The sequence below is a fragment of the Gallus gallus genome, chromosome 13, assembly GCF_016699485.2.
Source record: "Gallus gallus isolate bGalGal1 chromosome 13, bGalGal1.mat.broiler.GRCg7b, whole genome shotgun sequence".
NCBI classification, from domain to species: Eukaryota; Metazoa; Chordata; class Aves; order Galliformes; family Phasianidae; genus Gallus; species Gallus gallus.
The window spans coordinates 11986589-12007601 of NC_052544.1; the positions used below are offsets into that span (position 1 = coordinate 11986589).

At 44.4% G+C, this 21013-nt stretch overlaps 1 protein-coding gene across 4 annotated transcripts in view; it reads right to left on the reverse strand.

The window, feature by feature from the left end:
- The window catches only part of GRIA1 (glutamate ionotropic receptor AMPA type subunit 1), a 109912-nt gene that overhangs the window by 58941 nt on the left and 29958 nt on the right, over positions 1-21013 (reverse strand). For all 4 annotated transcript variants that reach the window (XR_003077528.3, XR_003077527.3, XM_015293755.4 and 1 more), the window contains exon 3: positions 1028-1267. Coding sequence is in view for 2 of the 4 variants with exons in the window: in XM_015293755.4 (XP_015149241.1) it covers positions 1028-1267 (240 nt within the window). In the remaining 2 variants the exon portion in view is untranslated. The remainder of the gene's footprint in view (positions 1-1027; positions 1268-21013) is intronic.

Consider the following 21013-nt stretch of genomic DNA (forward strand, 5'->3'; position numbering starts at 1 on the left):
CATTTCTCTGGGCTGTAGTTCTTTTCTCACCTTCGATCTGTTTAGGCTCTATGCTCCTAGGGTTAGGGACACCCTCAGCAGTCACAATACGTCACCATATTTAGTATCCCTATATCTCCCTGAGGCACCTGATCAGAAAATTTCATTATTTTTTAAAGGATCTTGCCTAAGTTACATGCACAGCCTTCCAGAAGAGGCACACACAGTCAGCACTGCTCTGGAGCCTGCTAGATGGCCCTGTCTATGCCGGTCTGTTGCCTGCCCATCTCTGGACCCAACAGAAAGCTGGATGGGATGTTTTTACATCATCTTGTCTCTTAAAGTCATCCTGTCCCTGCAAGAGCTTATGATAACTTCCTAGGCAGAGCCATGAATGACCTTACCTCTGTCCTGTCCTCTATGAGTCTGCTTTGCTCTCAGCCTTCAATCCCGGAGCTTCAGAGGCATGTGAGAGCTTCAGAAACTGAATCACAAAGCAATGACTCACTTGCCTTGCTCACGATTTAGAAAGCTAGACGATATTTTCCAAGAACCTAACAAAGGCTTGGTTATTTTGAGCAGGCAGCTAATACTAACATGGGGAGCTTGTAGTTATCCAAACTACAACTGCAAACAACACACGTATGATCACAGGTTGTGGGTTCATTTGACCTTAGCAGCTATTGGATCGCATTCACAAATGTGAGGCTTTGTGGCCTTGAGCTGGACAGACTTGAAAATGGGTCCTCATAAATACAATTTCCCCACTTGAAACCCACGCTCTTAAAGTGAAATATTTTGCTTGTGTGACTCTGTGAACCCAGAGTTCAGACTAATGCTTCATCTAGATGAATGTCCCACCTTCAGCAATGGCCAGTAATGGATATTTAGGAAACGAATAGAAAATGGGGAAGGCATGGGTAGTCTCTTCTGTGAGCTACCCTCTTCATCTCCTGAAACCTGCATTGAAGTATTCTTAAACCAAAGACTCTATCTACACTACTGCATTTAACTGCCTGCTAACTCTCCTGGGATACTCATGACTTACCCCGGTCAGCATCGTAAATGTACACAAACTTCTGCCAGCTATAGTGTTCGATGACACTGATGAGGGCATCCTGGAGCTCTGGGCGAAGCTGGAGAACAAACTGGTTGGATGTTTCGACGGGAAAGCTGGGTGTTATGAAACAGACGTGGAGAGCCCCACAGAAAGACGTGAGCATGTTGACGGTCCTCCTCTCGTAAAATCCAAAGATGGCATAGACACCCTTGGAGAACTGTGAGCAGACTGGAGGAACAGAGAGAAAGGGTATGAGAGCAGAAAGACCGGAAGGTTTGTCAGAGACACCATTAAAATTCACCTTTTCCCTGAAATAAGCTGCAGCCTATCTGGACTAAGGCACTTTTCTTGAGACCTGTGGGTTGGTGAACGCAGCCTGTGTCGTGTGAAAAACAGGGCTTGAGGCCATGAGATGCTTTTCCTTGAGCTCCACAGACCTGCTTTATCTCTGATAGGCAGAAGGTACATTGGAGTGCAAATACACTGACCCCAGGGCTCTGCTGAAAGTTTGGGAAGAAGTGTAGGATTTGAACAAGGGATCGTGTGAGAAGAAAAGGGTTCACCAACCCCAGGCACAGCAGATGTCTGGCACTTAGAGCTGCTTTACTACATATATAAAGCTTGAGCATCCTATCACAGCCCCATACGCATTCATAGAGCAGGAAGCAAATATTTGCATGGCAGCACAGTGCTCTGTGACCAATGACTCCAGCAGGAAACCGAGGTTTGGCCTAACAAACCAAGACCACCCTGAGAGGGCATCTCAGTAAAGGTTCACCTGTGTTCAGTACTGTCGTATGACAGCTACAGCGAAGTTTATCTCTGTGCATACCAGGGTTGAGCTGGTACCTGGGGACACCTCTGTGGCAGTTTCTGGTTTCCTCCAAAGCTGTGGTGGAGCAGGCTGTGACCCAGTGAGGTGATGGAAGTGGCTGAGGAGGTCTCCACAACTAAGCTCTGATGGTATACACCAGGTTCTCCAGTGGATATTTGCACCTGATCTCAGCAGTCAGCAGCATGCTGTGCAAGGAGGGCTCCCTCGAGTCACAGCCCTCCTCCAGAGAGCACTTAATGAGGTGGAGGGAGCTGCTAGAAAGATGCCTCAGGATCTCAGTGAAGGAGACAAAGCTCATACTTCGGGTTGTAAAACTTAGTCCCTGAGACAGTCAGACTCGCTTAGTATCGCCCCTGTTTATGGCACATCACAATTTAATGTCAATAAATCTCCAAGCTGGAGGTGGTGGCACTGACAGCGTTTTCTTCGTGTCAGACCTCCTGGCATAGTGTCTCCTCCTGTTGTTGCTATGACTCTTGAAGACTTTGGCTGTGACATTTGTACTGACTCAACACTTCACACCCCACTCCCCTGTTCCCCCAACAGAGCTCAGGGTGAGAAGTTGGATGTGACATTTTGGGGTCCCCTGACAAGCACTCTGTGCTGCTTGGGAATCCCTTGACCTGCTTTCTGCCGGTAGTCCTGACTGCTCTGCACGTGTGGCTGGAGACAGGCTCCTGAATACAAGCTTCATCCCCAGCTGGGCTCTGAGCTGAGAATCGTATCTCATGACATGGTGAGCATTTCTCCTTCCTCTTAGAAGAAGCACAGGTCTGGTGCAGTCCGGCAGGGTTACCCATCTGCTTTCCACTGCTCAGTGCCCATGATTTCAAATACCTCAGCACTCTCCTCCCCCAAAGGAATTGTTATTCCTGCATGGCAGGGACTTTTTGTGAAGCTTGAGCCATGACAGAAATAAAACCCTATTCTCTTTATTTTCACAGCAGTGTCTCTCTTTGCAATCAGCAATTGTGTCTGTGTCAGCTGGAGTCACTGTCCTCATCATGGGACTGACACATTCAGGAAGAAAAGTAGCAGATACGGATAGAAATAGTCTGAACGTCGTTTCCATGTGACTGGACCAGCGGGTCTAATGAACGCTGCAATATACCATATGTGAGAGATCAGAATATGATCTCTAGAGACCCGGGCTTCAGATTCATCGGATGATTAAAGTGACATTCTCAGGACAGCTAAAAAATCCAGCACAATTAATAATCCAGACAACAAACTTGGTTGGCTCGGTTTTTGTTTTAGGCCAGCCATAGCTTCCTTGAATTTTTATATTCCATTTGAAAATTAATCTAATAGTTTATATATATATATATATATTAACTTGGTGGCTCAGTCACGCTCAGGCAGCCCTCCTACACTGTTCTGAGACACTCATCAATCCCAGCATTTGAAACAGATTGCACCAAAGACGACTGGGAGCACGAACATTCTTTGTCATTAGTATGTTTGGAAAGAACCCCAGCTCACTTTGTATTTTCAGACTAAGAGGATAATTTGGAAAAAAAGGGCTTGCGGGGGGCTGTCACCCAAGGAACAACAAAGAAACTGTTGTGTCAGTTACTCTGGAAAACCGAAAAGGGAGAGAACTGCAGCCACCTTTCTGAGATGGAACTTAGCATAATGTAAAAGCAGCGGCTGCAAAATGCTTTAAATCTCAGGACTACTTTAAATTACAGACGTGCCAAATGCATTTGCCCAGCAAAACAAAAAAAAAAAAAGTTACTGCTACTTATTTAGTGCACAAAGAGGTAGTTGGTATTTCTTTACATTTCTTTTGTTTTATTAAGAAAATGCATTAATAATTATGTACTCATTTGATTCGAATCAACAAGGTTGGAAAAGACCCACAGGATCACCCAGTCCAACTGTCCACCAATCACCAATAGTTCTCACTAAGTCATGTCCCTCAACACAATGTCTAAATGTACCTTGAACACCTCCAGGGTTGGTGACTCCGCCACCTCCCTTGGCAGTCCAATACTCCTAAGAATTATAAAACATAGAATCACAGAATGGTTGGGTTGAAGGGAGTCTTACAGACCATCCAGTCTCAACCCTCCACTGTGGGCTGATTCAGGCTGCCCAAGGCCCCATCCATGGCCTTGGGCACCTCCAGGGATGGGGCACCCACAGCTCTGGGCAGCAGTGCCAGCATCTCACCATGCTCTGAATAAAGAATTTCTTCCTAATGTTTCAATCTCATGTCTCCTTCTAACCCGAATAACCCCTTTTAGTTCAAAGCCATTCCCCCTTGCCCTACCACTATTAGACCATGTAAAAAGTTGGTCCCCTTTCTGCTTGCAAACTCCCCTCAAGACATAACTAGAGGAAGCAGATATTGTAAATTACTCTTCATTCTCCCAGAGGGGAAGAAGCTTATCAGTTCCTCAGCATTCACAACAAGTCTCTGGCCAATACCTGTCCAAAAACATTAAGAAAAGTAATAGGGATAAAGTTCATACTGGGATAGAAAGTCTAAGAAAATGAGCTTCTCTGGTCAACTGGCTAGTGATAACACTATGCCTTACAAACCTCATAGTAACCACCTGTTAACAGCGAGACAGCCAGAGGCTGGCTCTTCTCACAGAGCAGAGTTGCACTCAGTCTGGTACCAAACTCTCGCAGTTGAATTTGGACAGTTCAGCTCATTCCTGTTGGCAGAAAACTGGAAGCATTCAACAGCAAAATTGTATAACAAAGGATGTGAGCATGAGCGCAGAGCATTTACTTGGATGTCAGTGTAGACGTTTTTGGCCGTTTGCATGTGCTGTTCTTGGCCTCTGGGTTGCACAAATGGAAAGAAGGACAGATAATATTTGTTCTGGGCTGCAGCTGTGCTATCACCTTACAGCAAATTTGTAGTTAATTACAGAAAGATTTCCCCTGAACAAACCCTCAGACTGTATAGTTCATAATGATTGATAACCATGGCAGCTACTCTTCATCCTGACCAGCCTTGTGTGATTGATCTGGTTGGATCTCCTGCTGGGAAGTTCCCAGCATGTGCTGCACTGAGCATCACTGCTGTCCTAGATCCCTCATGCTCCAGGTATGGGATCTCTGAGGCATTCTGGGAGAGCTCCCTAGCTTTTCTTCCGGAGTCCCATTCCACAGACAAAATTTGGTAAATCAGATGCATTAGCCCGTCACCTGGTTATGCTGGAAGCCAGCAACAACTCCATAGTGCCTATTGCAAGCAGGTGAGATGGAGCTCCTGATACTGTTCCAAAATCACTGCTATTTACACTAGAAACCAAAATAACATCATTAGATTCCCAGTACCTACTTAAAGAGTGATTGACATGGTAGAGTGAGAAGGAGGAGGCCTCCCTGACCCCTCCAGGGATTGGCAGCCATTGGTGTGCCCTTGAATTCTGACAGGGAGAAACACGCATGCTTCCACTGGGCTTGAAATCTTCAAGCTCCAGGATTCCTAGTCCTACGATTTCTCTCTGGTTTTTCCTTTCATATGGAAATATTCAAGGTAAAGCTTTTAAATTCAAGAGAAGATCACTGATTTTATTGAAAGCGGGATGGGACACCTGCCTAGCAGCTGAAGACAGGCAGCGCTGGCGACCTTTGCAAATGCTTTTAAGGAAAAAGAAAATACACGGCCAATACTTCAAATTGCACATTTTCTCTGCAGAAGAGGAAAGCAGAAGAGATGTTTTGAGTCTGTACAAATTTTGAGGAGACTTTATTTAGCTAGAGCTCTCAAGCAGGAAAAGAGGAGGTGCACAAGACTGATTTCTACATTCAGGAGGGATGGGGATGTTTTGGAACTGAATGTTTGATCTGAGTCCCTTGAGAAGCTGATGACAGATACAATGGAACTTTCATTTGGGTTTGGATAAAAGCAGAAAGGAAGCCAAAAAGTTTCTTTCAGAAATGGTTACCACAAAGAGGGGCTGCACAGAAGGATGGAAATTAGGATTTGGTTTCCAAGAGTGAGAATGGTGCAATTCTGCTGAGGATCTGCAAACAGGAGTGCCAAATGAGAGCTGCTCCCCGTGGGCACAGCTGGAGAAGCCTGGTAGGAGATCTGGTGACTGCTCATCTGCCATTTCCTCTGGAAGCAGAATTTTCACCATTTCACTGGGTTTAAGGCTAGGAGGGGACATTAGATCACTCCTACTGACTTTTTACGTCTCACAGACCATTAAGTTTCACCAAGTTACCCCTGAAGGGAGCCAATAATGTTGCTTAGTTGAAGGCATTTAAGCTCTCAGGGGACTCAACTGCTGTGTGCCTCTGTCAGAGAACAGGAATAGCAGAGGCAGTGTTAACTCCCAAAGCAACAACGGCAGTAAAAAAAGCCGATAAGTTGAAATATCCCCAGATGTTCCCCACAAACAATTCATGCTTTCTGTTGCAGAAGGGGACAAAAATCCCAGCTGGTCCTCGCCCAACCTCAGAGCTCTTCCCAAGCCTAGGGGATGTCACATCAGATGAACCTCTAGGAAGGAAAACTGAACCCTCTCTCCAAGGCCTAAGTGAGCAGGTAAAGAGAAGGGCAGTTTGGAAATCTAGAGCCTAAGAGCCCTTTTTGAAACCACCCCATCCAACACACATAAGTCCTTGCACTTGCCCCAGAAACCTAATTAACAAATATTTTTTAAACATCTGAAGACAAGTGTGGGCAGACTTTGAGTAAAATAAAATAGTCATCTCAGTCCTCTGTGAATTACTAAATACTAGCCCTCCAACATCCACAGCCCCAGCATCAGCATGGCATGTCCCCTCATTTGCCCAAACTCCAGAGACACAGAATCAAAACCCTCACTCCTCCAGAACTGCACTTGCAGCAAAATGAACTAATTGACAGCAGTGGTGCCAAGGAGCAGTTCCCACATGCTTTTCTTTGCTCGCTTGTAGTATTTGAGTTCGTGTGTGGGATAGAGGAGGGGATGTACATGTGTGATTTATTTTTAGTGTGCCCTGCCTGGAGGCGACCCTCACACGGTGATGGAGAACCTGACATCAGGTTGGCGAAGCCGGTGGAATTTCAATGAAAGAGCACCAGTGTCTGCTTCAATTAGGATCAGCTCAGCTTTCCTCCCAAATGTTTGTCCTCACAGTTCTCCAGCATGGCGTAGGTGCCAGAGTGCATCTCTTCAGCACATCCCAGCGACAGCATGTTCCCACAGATTTTTCGAGCAGGGGAAAGCCAAACAGATTCTACACAACTCCATCGCTCCACGCATGGATTTAGCTGGCAGTGGATATGTCCCACATCTTCAAGCAACTGGAAATCAGGCTGATGTGATATCACAAGAAATATACGTTTCTCTTTCAAATACATAAAAGACACAGAGGTGTGGTCCCTCCCATCATTTTCCCTCACTGCTACTCTGACCACGTTGGAGGCTGCAAAGCACTGACAGTGTCTACATCAAGATTTGCCTTCCTTCCTTCACATTTGAACAATAGTCTGACTGAAGAGCTGTTCATCACTGTTTATGCTTAGAGTTTAACATTTTTTTAGTTAAGTTTATTGGGCTGACAAATAAGTCAGTTTGCTTGGCTACAAATGATGCCTTCCTTGAGATCAAAATGGATTTGGGACACTTCTTTCTTGTATGTTGCCAAGTTTAAGGGAATAGAAATGTCACGGTGCTTTTGTTAACAAAAAGTTAACAACACGACAACAAATCTTTCCCAAGGACTCTCAATCATTTAGTACATTTTTGAAATAGGGTCACGGTGGAAGGTGAGGCCCAGACATTCTGAGGTTGACTTTAATCTCTGTATTTAAGGGACTAACTGAAAATCATTGCTCTTCCCCTCCTGAACTTCACATTTTGAAATTTCTTTTACTTTTTCTACTAGAGCCTTGTTCTTACCCAACATGACTACAAAACAGAAGATAAAATCCAAATATCAAAGGTCTAAACCAAGTCAGCAAACTTGTATTTATCAATACTTTCCCTGTTTTCTTTGTTGTTTTTAAACATCATTTTACTGAATCATAGAAAACTAAGCATTAAATATACTGAAGAGTTCCCAGACAATATTCAATCAATTTTCAAACAACGGCGGCACTTTTAATGTGAATGAAGATCACATATTAGGTGCAAATCTCCTATGTGAAACGCTGATATCAGATTGGTCCTTTAAAAGGCCCTCAAAAACATTAAAAAGGAGGTACAGGTATATAACTCCTGAGACCTGAGACTTCTGGAGCCACAGAGTTGGGTATTTCAGGCAGCTAGCTTGCTCTCACCTGACCTCCTATAACGAAAAAGAAATCCCAACATTCATCCTCATCGAAATCTCCGTGTCTGAAGCACAATCATAAATATTAAAGCAAGATTACTACAGATGGAAAAATGGAAAAAAACCAACAGCTATTATAAAAGGAGGTGAAGGATGAGGACTGAACTAATTTTGCTTCTGCTGTTTCATTAGATGTTCTGTCTGCAAGTAGGGCAATAATAGGAAAACCAGTGACAGTACCGGGGTGTAGCTTTCTGCTGGGGAATGCAAAAAACAGGGAAAGAACAAAGCACCAAACCCTTTTCTTTCCCCAATGCATTGTATTTGCTCAGGGCAGTTTTTCTAGACATTAGCCTTGTGAGTGCCTTCAGTGCTAACCTCAAGTTGCAATGAAAATGTTGTAAGTGCTTGCCTTCAAAGTGGCAACAGGTTGCAACATGAAAGCCAAGCTATGGACATTGCCTGGAAATGTGGTTCCAACATTAATGTTTGACTCCACTGTGGAAAGAGGGTGTTAACATCCACCTAACCCACTCCTTTCTTAACCTTCATCCCATTAATGAATGTTTTGCTCCCATGCCCCCTCCTTCTTAAAATACGTGCGCAGGTACTCCCAGATTTTCTCTGGCCTGTGTTTTTGCAGATGTGCCCATCAAACTGATCTCTCAGTTTCTGTGGCATTCCTGAGACTCCTGTTGTTACCTCCAGTTGAGAAAACGGTATCTGGACAGATTTTCTTGGCTGTAGTGTTCTCTTTTTTTTTTTTTTTTTTTTTTTTTTTTTAGGATTACTTCCTGCTCATAATGATTTTTCCCTTAGCCTTTTCAGTCTGCTCCAGGCATAGAGTTCAATTATGACACATACACTTGTTCAGGTTTGTACTGAGATAGTAATGGAGACCATCTTTGGCTGCAGCTCTGTGTCAGCCTCTCTGCCTGGCCCATCAGCTCAATACCTTTTAATTTTCCATTAAAATCTCCTTTGTTCATTTTTAATCAATATGATTAATGCTTTTTTTTTTTTTTTTTGGGTCACTGTAAAATGTATCACTCATGATCTGACAGGTGACTGAAGAGCTGAGTAACTTTTGGAACGGTTATTTCAGGGCAGAGATGTGAAAATGCATTTGTCAGCAACACAGGCGAATGGGGCAGCTGCATGTGGACAGAAGCCTGAGTGGGAAGGTCTCCTGTGATCAGTGACAGCAGGTGACCAGGTGGCCATGCAGACCTCCTCCAGCCCTGGGTCTACATGCAGGGCTTTCAGTGTCTGCTTTGGGATCTCAGCCAACATTTGGAAGTGCTGAACTATGATCTACATCCAAAGCTCTCTTTTCTGCTTCTCATAGCTCTCCTTGTGGCTTTCAGCCCTTCCCCTCCCAGACACTGTGCTTTCACTAGCAAGATGCAGGATACGTGCTGACAGCATATACCTGCTGGAGAATGACAAGCTGCACAGCAGTTTGATTACAGAACTAGACAACGGCAAAAAAATATCTTCATGGCAGTGATCATAGAATCACAGAATCATTAAGGTTGGAAAAGACCCTTAAGATCCCCAAGTCCAACCCAACCCCACCCCCACCATTCCCACTGACCACGTCCCTCAGTGCCACATTTCTACAGTTCTCAAACACCTCCAGGGACGGTGACCCCCTCACCTCCCTGGGCAGCTGTGCCACTGCATCACCACTTTCTGAGAACAAATTTGTCCTAATAACCAACCTGGCTCTCCCCTGTGGTCTCAAATCCTGAGCCTGTTTTTCCTCATACAGCCAGAAGCGAGCACTTTTAATCCCTTCTCATTTCTCTCTGCCTCTAGTTTTTCCACTCTTGTTTCTGAATTTCCAATTTTTAATTGTTTTGTGCTGCAGTGCATAAAAGCTTATCCTTGCATGCTGCTGAACTAACACAACTAATTTTAAGACTTTCTCAATAACAGACTGGAACTTAACAACTTCATTTATTAACACTCCACCTTCCTCTTTTCAAAGCAGCCAAAGAACATGACAGAACACACACGCATGTATGCACATCTGCAATGAGCCCTCCGTGCTCCCAAATGCACCCTTAGCAGCTTATTACTCAGATACAAGCACTGGATTTCTTGATTGCAGAGTCAGACCCCACATGCTGTAGCCAGGCAAAGCCAGTGTTGACCCTGAGTGGTTTCAATGAGCATGGCCCTGGTGTGCCCAGCTTTTAATCCCTGCTTTGGATGCAAATGAAAAGAGACCAGTGTATTTCCTTAAATACTGACTCCTTTTCATGGTGGTGATGTCTTTAATTGATTTTCTAGATGAGACCCCTTTTAAATTCACAGGGACTGCTTCCTTCAAAGAAGCAGAATGGATATGCCATATCTCGTATGCTTCCATAGGAAGCATGGACACTGCTATTAATTCTAATTGGCTCAGAATTAGCCTTACCCTGTATGCCTTGCACACAGGTACTGCTGCAGATGCAACTGTTGCTCTGCATGTTTGTAGGATGCCTGGAACAATGCCATGAGGCCTCTGTGAGGTACTGCAATATATACATGTTAAATAACAATAAAGAAAGCCACTGAGTAGCCTCCTCGGAGTAGAGAATCACCTTCCCAGCAGAGAGGAGAGAAATTATGCAGCTGGCTAAGAACAGAAGATAAAGCAGAGGGTAAAGAGGGACCTAAATGGAGAGCTGGGGGAATTTTCCCTAACCTGACTGATCTTTTCAGTAGTGATGCCTTGCATGTGCTCTACCTTAAAATACCTCCCAGTCTAGGAGGGAGGCTGGCTGTGCAGGCTGTCAGAGGGCACCCAGGCTGCCTTCCTCTTGCAGTGAGCTATCGTTGGCCTTTCTGACACGATTTGACTCCCTGCTCATTTGAAAATAAAAGGCAGCAGATAAAAAGCGCAGGGTTCATTGTGTGCAGGAAAGCATTGCCAGGCTCACTTCTCCAGGGAATGGCCTCACTGGTCCCAGCAGAGGAGGTGTTTATTCAGGACAAAGCATTCTTCGAAGCAAATGCACCCTCTGACGTACCCGCCAGAGCATCTTGTCCCTGGGGCCTGAATGGGGAAGTAGTTCCTAAGCCCACCAGCTGCTTGATGTGTTATATATAAACATTCACATTTTCTATAAATTTTCAAGGCACATTACAGGTATCTGCTGAGCATATGCTCCAAAACCTACATGTGCTAACGCTGCTCCAAAACTGCCATCTTTTCTGCAATAACCGGAGCCATTAGATTCTTCTAAAATGAGGAGCAACAAAAGCACAAACCCGGTGAGCTACACTCATTGATAAGGGTGAAGTCTCCAGAGCATAACCCTTTTGTATTACCCAGTGGTACATGCACTCACCTATTGCCAAAGCACAAATGGCTCTGAAACCCCATTTAACACCTCAGCAAGGGCTGAGTTAGGTGCAGAATGACAAGATCCTCTGACACATGGGAGAGCCGGCTTTTGTGGGCTGAAGTGCCTCCCTCGGTGGCTCTTCGCTATAGTCATTTGTTGTGGGGTTTTTATTTTTCCTTTTCACATTAATGTTCCGTTCCATTGTGCTCGCAGCTTTCTTCAGGCCTGCTTAATGTCAGGGGGAATATTGCAATTTCTTCCCTGTCATTAGAACAGCTTTAATCCTGTCTGCATTGTGAGGGCAATCAATGATAATAGCAACCAGATTTTTATTTCTGCAGTGCCTCGGAGCACCAGCTTTCTCAAAAAATCCCAAACAAACAAGTTCAAGCTCTGGATCTTTTAATCCTGGTGGGAGACTGTGTTGTCTGGGGAGCAGAAATGCAGAGCTATGACAGATGGCGAGAGCTGGACCTATGGATTGTGAGTTTATGGTCTCTGGTGGAACTTCTGTGCAAATAGTTTGTTGTGGCTGGGGGAACAAGCAGATTATATGAAGTGCAGCTAGCGAACCTGCCCAGATGGAGCTTCTGCAGAGAGGGGATACTCGTTAAACTGGGACTGCCACCAGCTGCAGAGGGCAGCTCCCCTCCGGTGGGAGGTGCAGGCATCCATCCCACTGAACAGAGCACACTGGAATGGGGCAGCTGGGGGAACCCCACCGACTGCTAGAGGAATCCTGAAAAATCTTCTGTGCCATTTCACCAGCACATCAGACGGGGCTTCCACTGCTACATCCTTCTCCTGAACCTGCACCTGATCCCATAACAAGGTGGGCTACTGCAGAAACAAATGTCTCAGTGCCAAAGCAGTTGCTGCACGCATCACCCATCACATAAAACTACCTTGGATGCACATTCTTTGATTAAAAAACCCTTGGACAACCATTCCTCATTGATGTTAATGGCAGGAAGCATCAAATTCCCAGGCACAAAGCATTCTTACAGCATATCCTAGAGAGGTGATCACTTTGGGAAAGGTGTGTTTACTAGATGTTCCACGTGTAGAGCAAACTGATCTTGAAGGTCTTTTCCAACCTGAGCAATTCTATGATTCTATGACTCATGGCAACCTGATCTAGTGCCTGACCATGGTCAGGGGGGTTGAAACTAGATAATTTTTGAGGTCCCTCCCAACCCAAGCCATTCTACTATTCTGTGTGTTCACAAAGATTTCAGCTAGTAAAAGAATAATACTAAGTCATCTTTTCTACATCAAGGCCAGTGAAGATACAAGGAGTACCTCAAGTCTCCTCGACATCCTATTCTGCCAATGGAACTGAGAAAATAGTCTAAAAAATAGGACCTGAGTCTTGGGCAGAAGAATGGGTGAGCATCCCTAGCATTAAGAAAACTTTAGAATCTCTCGCCAGCATGTCTAGTTATATACAAACAGCACCTTTACTCCTCTACTGATTCCTATTCTGGGAGAGTTTTTAAGCTCCTGAAGCAAGAGGCTCTCTAGTGAGCTGCAGAGAGCAAGAAAGATCATGTAAAACATTTTGCATAAATGCAAATTTTGAGGAGGCCAGCCAGAGCACAGTAAGGAAAACTGTTATAAACTTCAGGTCATTCATCATTTGGGAGCAGTGACATTGCACATACAGATGCTGCTCCTGTCTCATGCAGTTAATCAGTGTAAACCAAAGGGTATGACATGAGTTGGGCAGCTGCTGAGAAAATCTCACTACCTCTCAGCAGAAAGTTTGCCTGTAAAACATTTTTTAGACAGGAAAAGCAGCAGGAAGCTGATGGATGCTAATATGTACCACTTTTCACAAGCAGCACAGAAACTCTTTCACTATTCCCCAGATGTTGTACAAGCACTTGGTGATGTTTCAGGGCGATAAAATACATTTGTCTGTGAAATTTGAGTCACTGATCACACTGGGTTGGGCAGGCTTTGGACAGACAGACACCAGGAGCACCGCCTTTACAAGGAGTTGAAACAGTCCTTGAATTTAACAGATCTCATACAAGACAGCTCAGCCATGGAAAGCTTCACACATCAGGTATTAGATTTGCCTCCCAAAAGGAAAACTGGGGAAAGTATACTGTGTAATGAACTCTAACAGTATATGCAAAGTGGGCACATGGATGGCTAAAGATATAATTAACCTAATTAAGGCACCATTTATTCCAGAAGCTGCCAAGGGTAAAGATAGTTGGAACCACCACCTATGAGAGAAGGTTGCAAAGACGGAGGCTGCTGCCATCAGGGCTTAAAACCATAAAGACTTGATCTGGAAGGAACAAGGCAAAAAGAGACATCCCTGGGGCAGATCCCTCTGTCTCTAGGCATGGACACCAAGGGGTGTAACTTAACATCTGTGATTTACACCTTTGGGGTGGTTTTCTTCCTTCTGTACTACAACTCTATTTAGGTGCTGAACATGGCAGGCTGAATGCTTGTATCCTTTGAGTTCCTGGCCCTCCTGTTAGAGAAAAGATTAATTTCCCTGTGAGAGAAATTATTTTGGGCTGCCTATATTTAACATGGCAGCGAACATCTGCAGTCATATTTCCTAAGCGTGTGGTGTGATCATCCCTTTGCTCTGCTGGTCCTGATAGCAGAGTAGTGTCAAGAGCAGAGCCTCAGTAGCATTTCTGAAAGGTGCTTAAATGGCTTCCACATTTTTTAAAGAAATGCTGGGATGATCCTAAGGTGATTTGGGATCAGGACACAGAAGGAAGCCATATGGCGCGTGCCACCTTTGAAAATCAGGCCTTAACTCACATACATTGTTATACAGGCTGACTGCTGTGACAGCTTTTATCAGTGCACTCAGAGGTTGGATGCTTTGGTGGTATTGCCTCTGAAGCAGGTCTAGGCTGGAAGAATTGGGGTGCACTGAGGGGCAGTTTTGGTTGACAGAAGTCTTCTGTGCGTGTGAGCTTTAGAAGTCCAATGGCTGAGCACTGTGAGGCTGTAACACACTTGCATTATCCTGTGAGCTTCATTCTTAAATCTCCCGTGCAGGGAGTAATGACAAAATAATCCACTTTCTGTCTACTTATAAACAACAGTCTACGCAGAAGCAAAACAAGACAACTAAGAAATTTCTTTTCAGTGTAGAAAAGTTGTCTACTTTACAGTCCCTCTGGTGACTACACTGAGGACAACAGAATTACAATGGGCTTAAACATGGTGTACTTTTGCCATCTGGGAAATACAACATGTTTGCTGAATGAGGCTGCAGGGATACTGGACCTGATTTGTGAGTGCAGTTGGCTGCGACTCGCTTGTAAAATTTACTTGCTTCACGACTGCTTGAGTGTAGGTCATGAAGGTCCTCCTCAGAAGCATCCTTAGGCATGAGTCCAGAAGAAATTTGTGATAAAAGACCCGTAAAAGACATCTCCTAACATCCTGACTGGAAAATCCTTGAAAAGGAATGTATGGGAAATAACAGGAGGAGATGTGAGTGCTGGGAAGAAGAGGAACGGGAAATTTTCTTCAGTGCTGAAACACTCTTAATTTCTGGTTGGAAGTCTCCTACCTTAGTTTTTAGCCATGAGATATTCTTATATTTGTACAGCATCTAGCACCAAGGGGAACCTACAGCTCCTTGGGTTTTAGCCTTCTTCCTTATAAAATAACCAGATGATATCTGAGGTCCCTTCCCAACCCTAGCGATTCTTTGATTCTATATTATTGAAAGCTTCAACACAGCTGGCAAGGCTTTGGATGATTTTTCATTAAACAGAAAGCAAACATTCAAACAGTCTGCTGGACAAGCATAGGGCCAATTTTTTGAAGAAAAGTTACCTTAGATATCCCAACTATTTTGATCCATCTTATCACAAAAGGTTCAGCCTACCTTACTTTTAGCGTCTCTGAGGTGAAACTAATGCCAGTGGAACAGATCCAGTTCAGATATATTGCAAACAGTAAAGCTAGCTGAAAATCTCCAATGCTTTTTTTTCTCTCTGAACGAAAAGTGAGGTTTGATCAAATGTAGGAAGTTGCTGATTCTAACATAACACCCTGGTTTTCCCATGGGAGAACATAAAGGAGAGAAGTTCTAGTGTTAAGTCAGAACATAAAAAGAAATAAGCATTGGGATGCCATCAACCCACCTCCTCTGCCCCGGATCAGGAGCTGCTCCAAGATGGTGCCAGCTCCTTCCCACCTGGAAGAGGCACTGTGTTGGCAGCCAGGTGGAGCAGCAGGGATAAATCTGAGGTGAGCGGGGAACGGTATGGGGTCAATGATTTTACCAGGGCTCACTCTCAGCTGTGGACAGGAAGCCTGGCCACTCCCAGACTGTTTCCCTGTAAAAATTCACTTAGAATGCATGTAGCTCGCATCCAGCATGGCTGAGGCCATGGCACAACCATGCACACCCACAGAGGCAGTCCTCCTGGAGAGCCCAGATCTCTGCTCCCCACCTCCCAAATACTTATCACCATGTTCCACAAGGATGCATGCACACGTGTGCAAACACAAATCCTTCTATTAGCTAAAACCCCACTTCCTTACAGCGGCGCACACCACACTCCTTATCATCCTGTTTGCAGATGCATTGAGCTAATCTCTCTCCATGAGCCACGTGCAGCCACTCGCTTATCTTCCCCCTTAAATACAGGCGCATACTTTTCACACTGAGACTAATCCTTCTCAGTGTCACGTACTTCCAAATCCTTACAACACCCCCTCACATACTGAGTAATCCCTTTCGGAGTCTCGCACACAGCATCCTGCTGACAGAGTCCCTCGGCACGCACGCAGCATCCCGTAGGCACGGGGACCTCTCTGTGTGTCACACACACACAGTTATCCCCTTTCCCAAAGAGTATATTCCACGCCAAGTTTGGCAAATATACACAAACCTGACTTCAGTGTAGTAGAAACATTGGGTTTTTATCCAGACAGACCAATGTACATGTGGTTTGGGGGAGGGTTAAGCCTTGGATACTTGTGTATCCATCCTGGAAAATGGAGAGCTTGTCTCAAGAGGGAAGATTTAAAAGGTCTGGCACGCTTACTGCAGGAAAACAAAGGCTGAGAAGGGATACGGTTGCTCTCTATAAAAACATCAGAGGGGTAAACACTAGAGAAGAGCTATCGATGCTAAAGGACAACATTGGCATGAAAACAACTGACAATAAACTGGCCATGAATAAATGCAGACAGTGAAGCACGGGAAGATTTGTAGCTGTGGAAGGAGAGAAGCTGTGGGATTGCTTTCTGAAGGGAGCACTGGAGCAAAAGCAGTGCTGGTTTGGTGTAGAGCATTGCTCTGGTGAGATCACACAACCTGGTGTCGGAGACTGCACCCCTTCTTCCTGTACACACTGAGCAACGTGGGCTCCAAGTTGCATCCTCCTGCACTAGCACACTGTCCTAAAAAGTCAACAGTGCAATAACGCTCTGTTCCTCGGCTTTATTTCACCATCTGCAGCATGAGGGGAAGAAAGCTGAAACTTTCCCTTTGTGCCCTGTGTCCAGCACTGACCTCACACCTGCAGCTCTCTTCCTCCATTTACAAGAAAAGTGCCCCAGCCTTCTCCTGCACAACTGCAGCATCAATGCCACTGCAGCAGACGAGAAGCAGAAAGGGAGCAGAGAGGAAAATGCAGGCGCAGCACCAGGGGATCTATTTTGATCACTGGGGCATGCACAAAACACTCTCACATTTCCTCAGCACACATTTACATTCTCGGAGTCTCCCGCCTCCACTGCTGGGCTGTCTCCAGAGACACCGAACACCTGACACGTCTGATAGGAATTACATATCTGTAACACAGATACAAAAAAACCACCGGGAAATGAATATTTAGTGGACTGCAAGTGCTGCTGCATGTCATTATCCTGCCAGGAGTGAGCATGCCTGATGCTTTTCTCCCCTGTTCCTGGGTGAGGCAGGTGAAGAGGATACTCACTGAGCAGCATAAGAGAAGAAGAAATAAAGGTCCCTAACACCTGCATAAAGATGAAACAATCTCTTTTAAAAGGGATATAGAAAGCCAAGGCATCCAGATGCATCTATATACCATTCTATCAATCGCAGAGCTCTGCCCCATGGGAATAAGCAACCTCTCCTTAAGCTGAAGTCAATGACTTTTGCAAAACTTGAGTTCTTGTTAAGCAGAGAATGGCATTTCTTAAAGCGTGGGCAAAGGCAGTGAGCAGCCACCGGGCAGAGCAGCTGCAGGCAGAGGAGGAGAATGGAGATGCATGGGGTGAGCAAAGCTCAGATCTGGAGCTCCCTCAAAGTGGACTGAATGGGAAGGGGGCAGTGAGGGTGGGGGAGGTATCCCCCATTCAGACTACGGGAATTATTTATTTCAGAAGTTCTCCTCATTCCCATTTATAGTTAGAAAACTCAGAAGAGAACACAAAAGGAAAATCTGGCAAATAGAGCTAACACCTTTCTCTTTATGCTCATAAGAAGTCATATTAAAAAGAACTTTTTTTTTAATGGAAAATTTGGAAGCAAATGAGACTATCTCATCCTGTGCTGTTTCAAGTTGCCTTAAATTTCCTTTAGGTCAGGAAAATTGATAAACATACTTTCATTTTTATTCCTCTTTTTTTGTGGAGAGAAGATAAAAAAAAGAGAGAGAAATATGAAAATAGGTGGAGATTGGCATCACATGCTGGGTTTTTTTTCTGTTCTCCAACTGGTAGGTGGGAGGTAAGTGGCAAACTGGCAAAAAGTGTGAGCATACATAGAAATCTCCACATTTACCTTGTATTTCAGATTTGCAGTGGCAAGGAGATAGTAAACATTTATTGAAGATACTACTTTCTTGAGGGGGAAAAACCTTTTGTGGCAAAGACCTGTTTTGTCTGGGAACATTTTCTTCAACTTTTCAATCACTTTTAGACAGAATTCTGTAATTATCTGCAATGGGCCGGGGTGTAGCAGTGGGAAAAAAAGAGCTGAGGAGAGCTGGTGCATTGGCTTCGGGTGCAGAGAGCACAAAACTCCTGGGTAGAAGCAAACAGGCCAGATCAGGTTCATGGGCAGAGGAAAACTGGGGAAAGCTCTGAGTATGTTAAACTAAAGCAGTAAAGAAGTTCATTAATAGCACAGGTGATGTTTCCAAAGTGTGGAGCACACGGTATTGTAGGTCAAGTTCTTGAACAGATCTCTTCAGCCCAAGGCTTGGCTAGATGTAAGCACAGTATAACTATTTTCAGCCAATCTGGTAGTCACTACAATGGGCAAATACTACACACCTCACAGGGCTCAGCCACATAAACCACAGCTGAGCCTTTCCTTTTCCATGGCAGCCATGGATCCAGAGCTCTGAGATTAAGAGTGGTTCGAACAATGCTACTGCCCCATACACATGGTGGAGGAGGTACACACAGAACACACTGCAAAGCAAAGAGAGTGAGGGATTCCACATCTCATTTCCCAGCACACAAAGAACATGATGAACCAGCCTTCAGTTGTGGTGATTATAGGTCTCACGTGGATAGGAGAATAAGATTTCAAACTCCCTGGACAGAGAGATTAGAGAAGGGGAACGCCTGGTGTACAGAGCTCTGGAATTGCTGCTGGGTTCTATAAAACAATTGGGATACACCAGAAGACTTTCTGCAGTCAGTCTGCATGGGCAGGGAGCCTCTACTGGCACTTCTTGGCTTTGTGCTACTGGACTCGGGCCCAAGTAGGGGGGTTTTCGGCTTGCTTATTTGTTACAGTGTGAATTAATACGTGCTATACCTGTTTTCTATTCAGAAAAGCCTGTGCTGGGTGTGAAGGAGGGATGATCAGCAGCCAGGTCAACTGACAGTAAGGGCAGTGCAAGCATGAGAAGGGATGAGTGATAAGACTGACAACCTAAAGGCAGTTCTACACTGGCTTTGGGTCGGCCTGTTTCTTTCCTATGAAATGTCCCCTCTCTTCCTCTTTTCTTTGTCCCTTTCACCAATTCATGTTTTTTCACAGTGCTATTCTTTGGTTTATCCTCTCATTCCCATTTGGATTTCAGTCTCTGCTCTACTGTTCTTTCCTTCAACTCCTGCATGAAACAGAGAACAATAATGTTCAACAGAGGGGCTGCTTTAGAGATGGGGGCACTGAAGTAATCTTTTGATGAGAGAGATTCTTCTTCCATTCCAGGGAAGAGATTTTTTTTTACAAAAACTTAGAAACTGCAAATAGAACTAAATGGAGTGGGCTCTGGTATGAAAAGGCTAAGAGAAGAAACACTAACTGAACTAAAACTGCAGTATACTTAAAAACAATAAATATAAATACATGAAAGTAAAAGCTAATCAAGTTGAAAAGGCTGTATATCGGGGACAAAGGAGAACGTTACATGATGAGATGCTTCATCTCGCATAATCCAGAAATATCACCTGTCATGGATAGAGGTCTTTTGGAACTGAAATTGTACTTCATGGCTTCCTTTTTTTTTTTTTTTTTTTTTTTTTTCCTGGAACATGCATGATTTATCTTGGCAAATGGAATTAGGGAGGTTTCATCTTTTCACTTTTAAGAATTCCCTAGGTGACAGATGAGAATGGTGAGGGCACTGAACACAGCTTGGGTCAATGCTTCTAGAGAAGGTGAAAGCTGCAATGAGAGCCGAAGAAGAACAGACGTACAGTAGAAGCCTCAATACTTTGATAAATATTAAACACCTTGTTCTGAATTCTCCTGTCCCAAAACATGACATTGCCTCTTTATGGAATGATTCAAAACACAAACATCCTTCGTAATCCTGTTGTCTCTTTAAAAAAAAAAAAAAATGGCATTTGCTAACGAGGCCATAAATATTGATGTCTTTCTGAGGTCCCCCAGAGCCCTATCATTTCTGCAACTGGCTGATTAATAATAGATTAAACACTTTAGATTTGCTTACTCTGGGCTTCGTAACTCTAAGTGCATCTGCTGTGTTGGTTAACAGAAGGGCCTGGGACTGGTGGGTCTGGCAGATAAAATAGGAAGATGGCAGCAAATACCTTCAAGGGCCAAAACTCAACCAAAATCGGCAGAAGGACATCAGAGGCTCAGACTAATTCAGTGAGGAGCTTCAGAATGTTTACTACAGATAAGATTTTATGTCCTTGGAATATCTGCAGTGTTTACTACGTTACGAGTCCACATGACATTACACAGTAGATGTATAACAAACTTTGCATTCATAACACACCTTTCATTCTGAGAGCTAGGAGGAGCCTTTGGCTGTGTTTTATGTGGACCAGACTGGTCTGGTTTCAGATGTACAGAGCAGTATTTCCCAAAATACAAACTTCACGGGACTTTTTGGATGTCACAAAATAATGAGTCTGTATCAAAGCTGAAAGAACCAGGCATTCCTGGTGTCTAAGCTCGTGTTCAGATCCACTGGGGACTGCTGGCACAGAGGATTTGTTCTAACTCTGCAAGTCACGAAACACTAGGGAAAATACCTGGTGTTACTCCCCTTGTTGATATAATTAATAACCTCATTTATAGTGCTCTATTAAAAGGAACCAGAAGGCTGTATGAAAAGTCACATCTGCTCTTTTCAGATCTGAATTCAGTGAGAGTTTTGCTGCTCA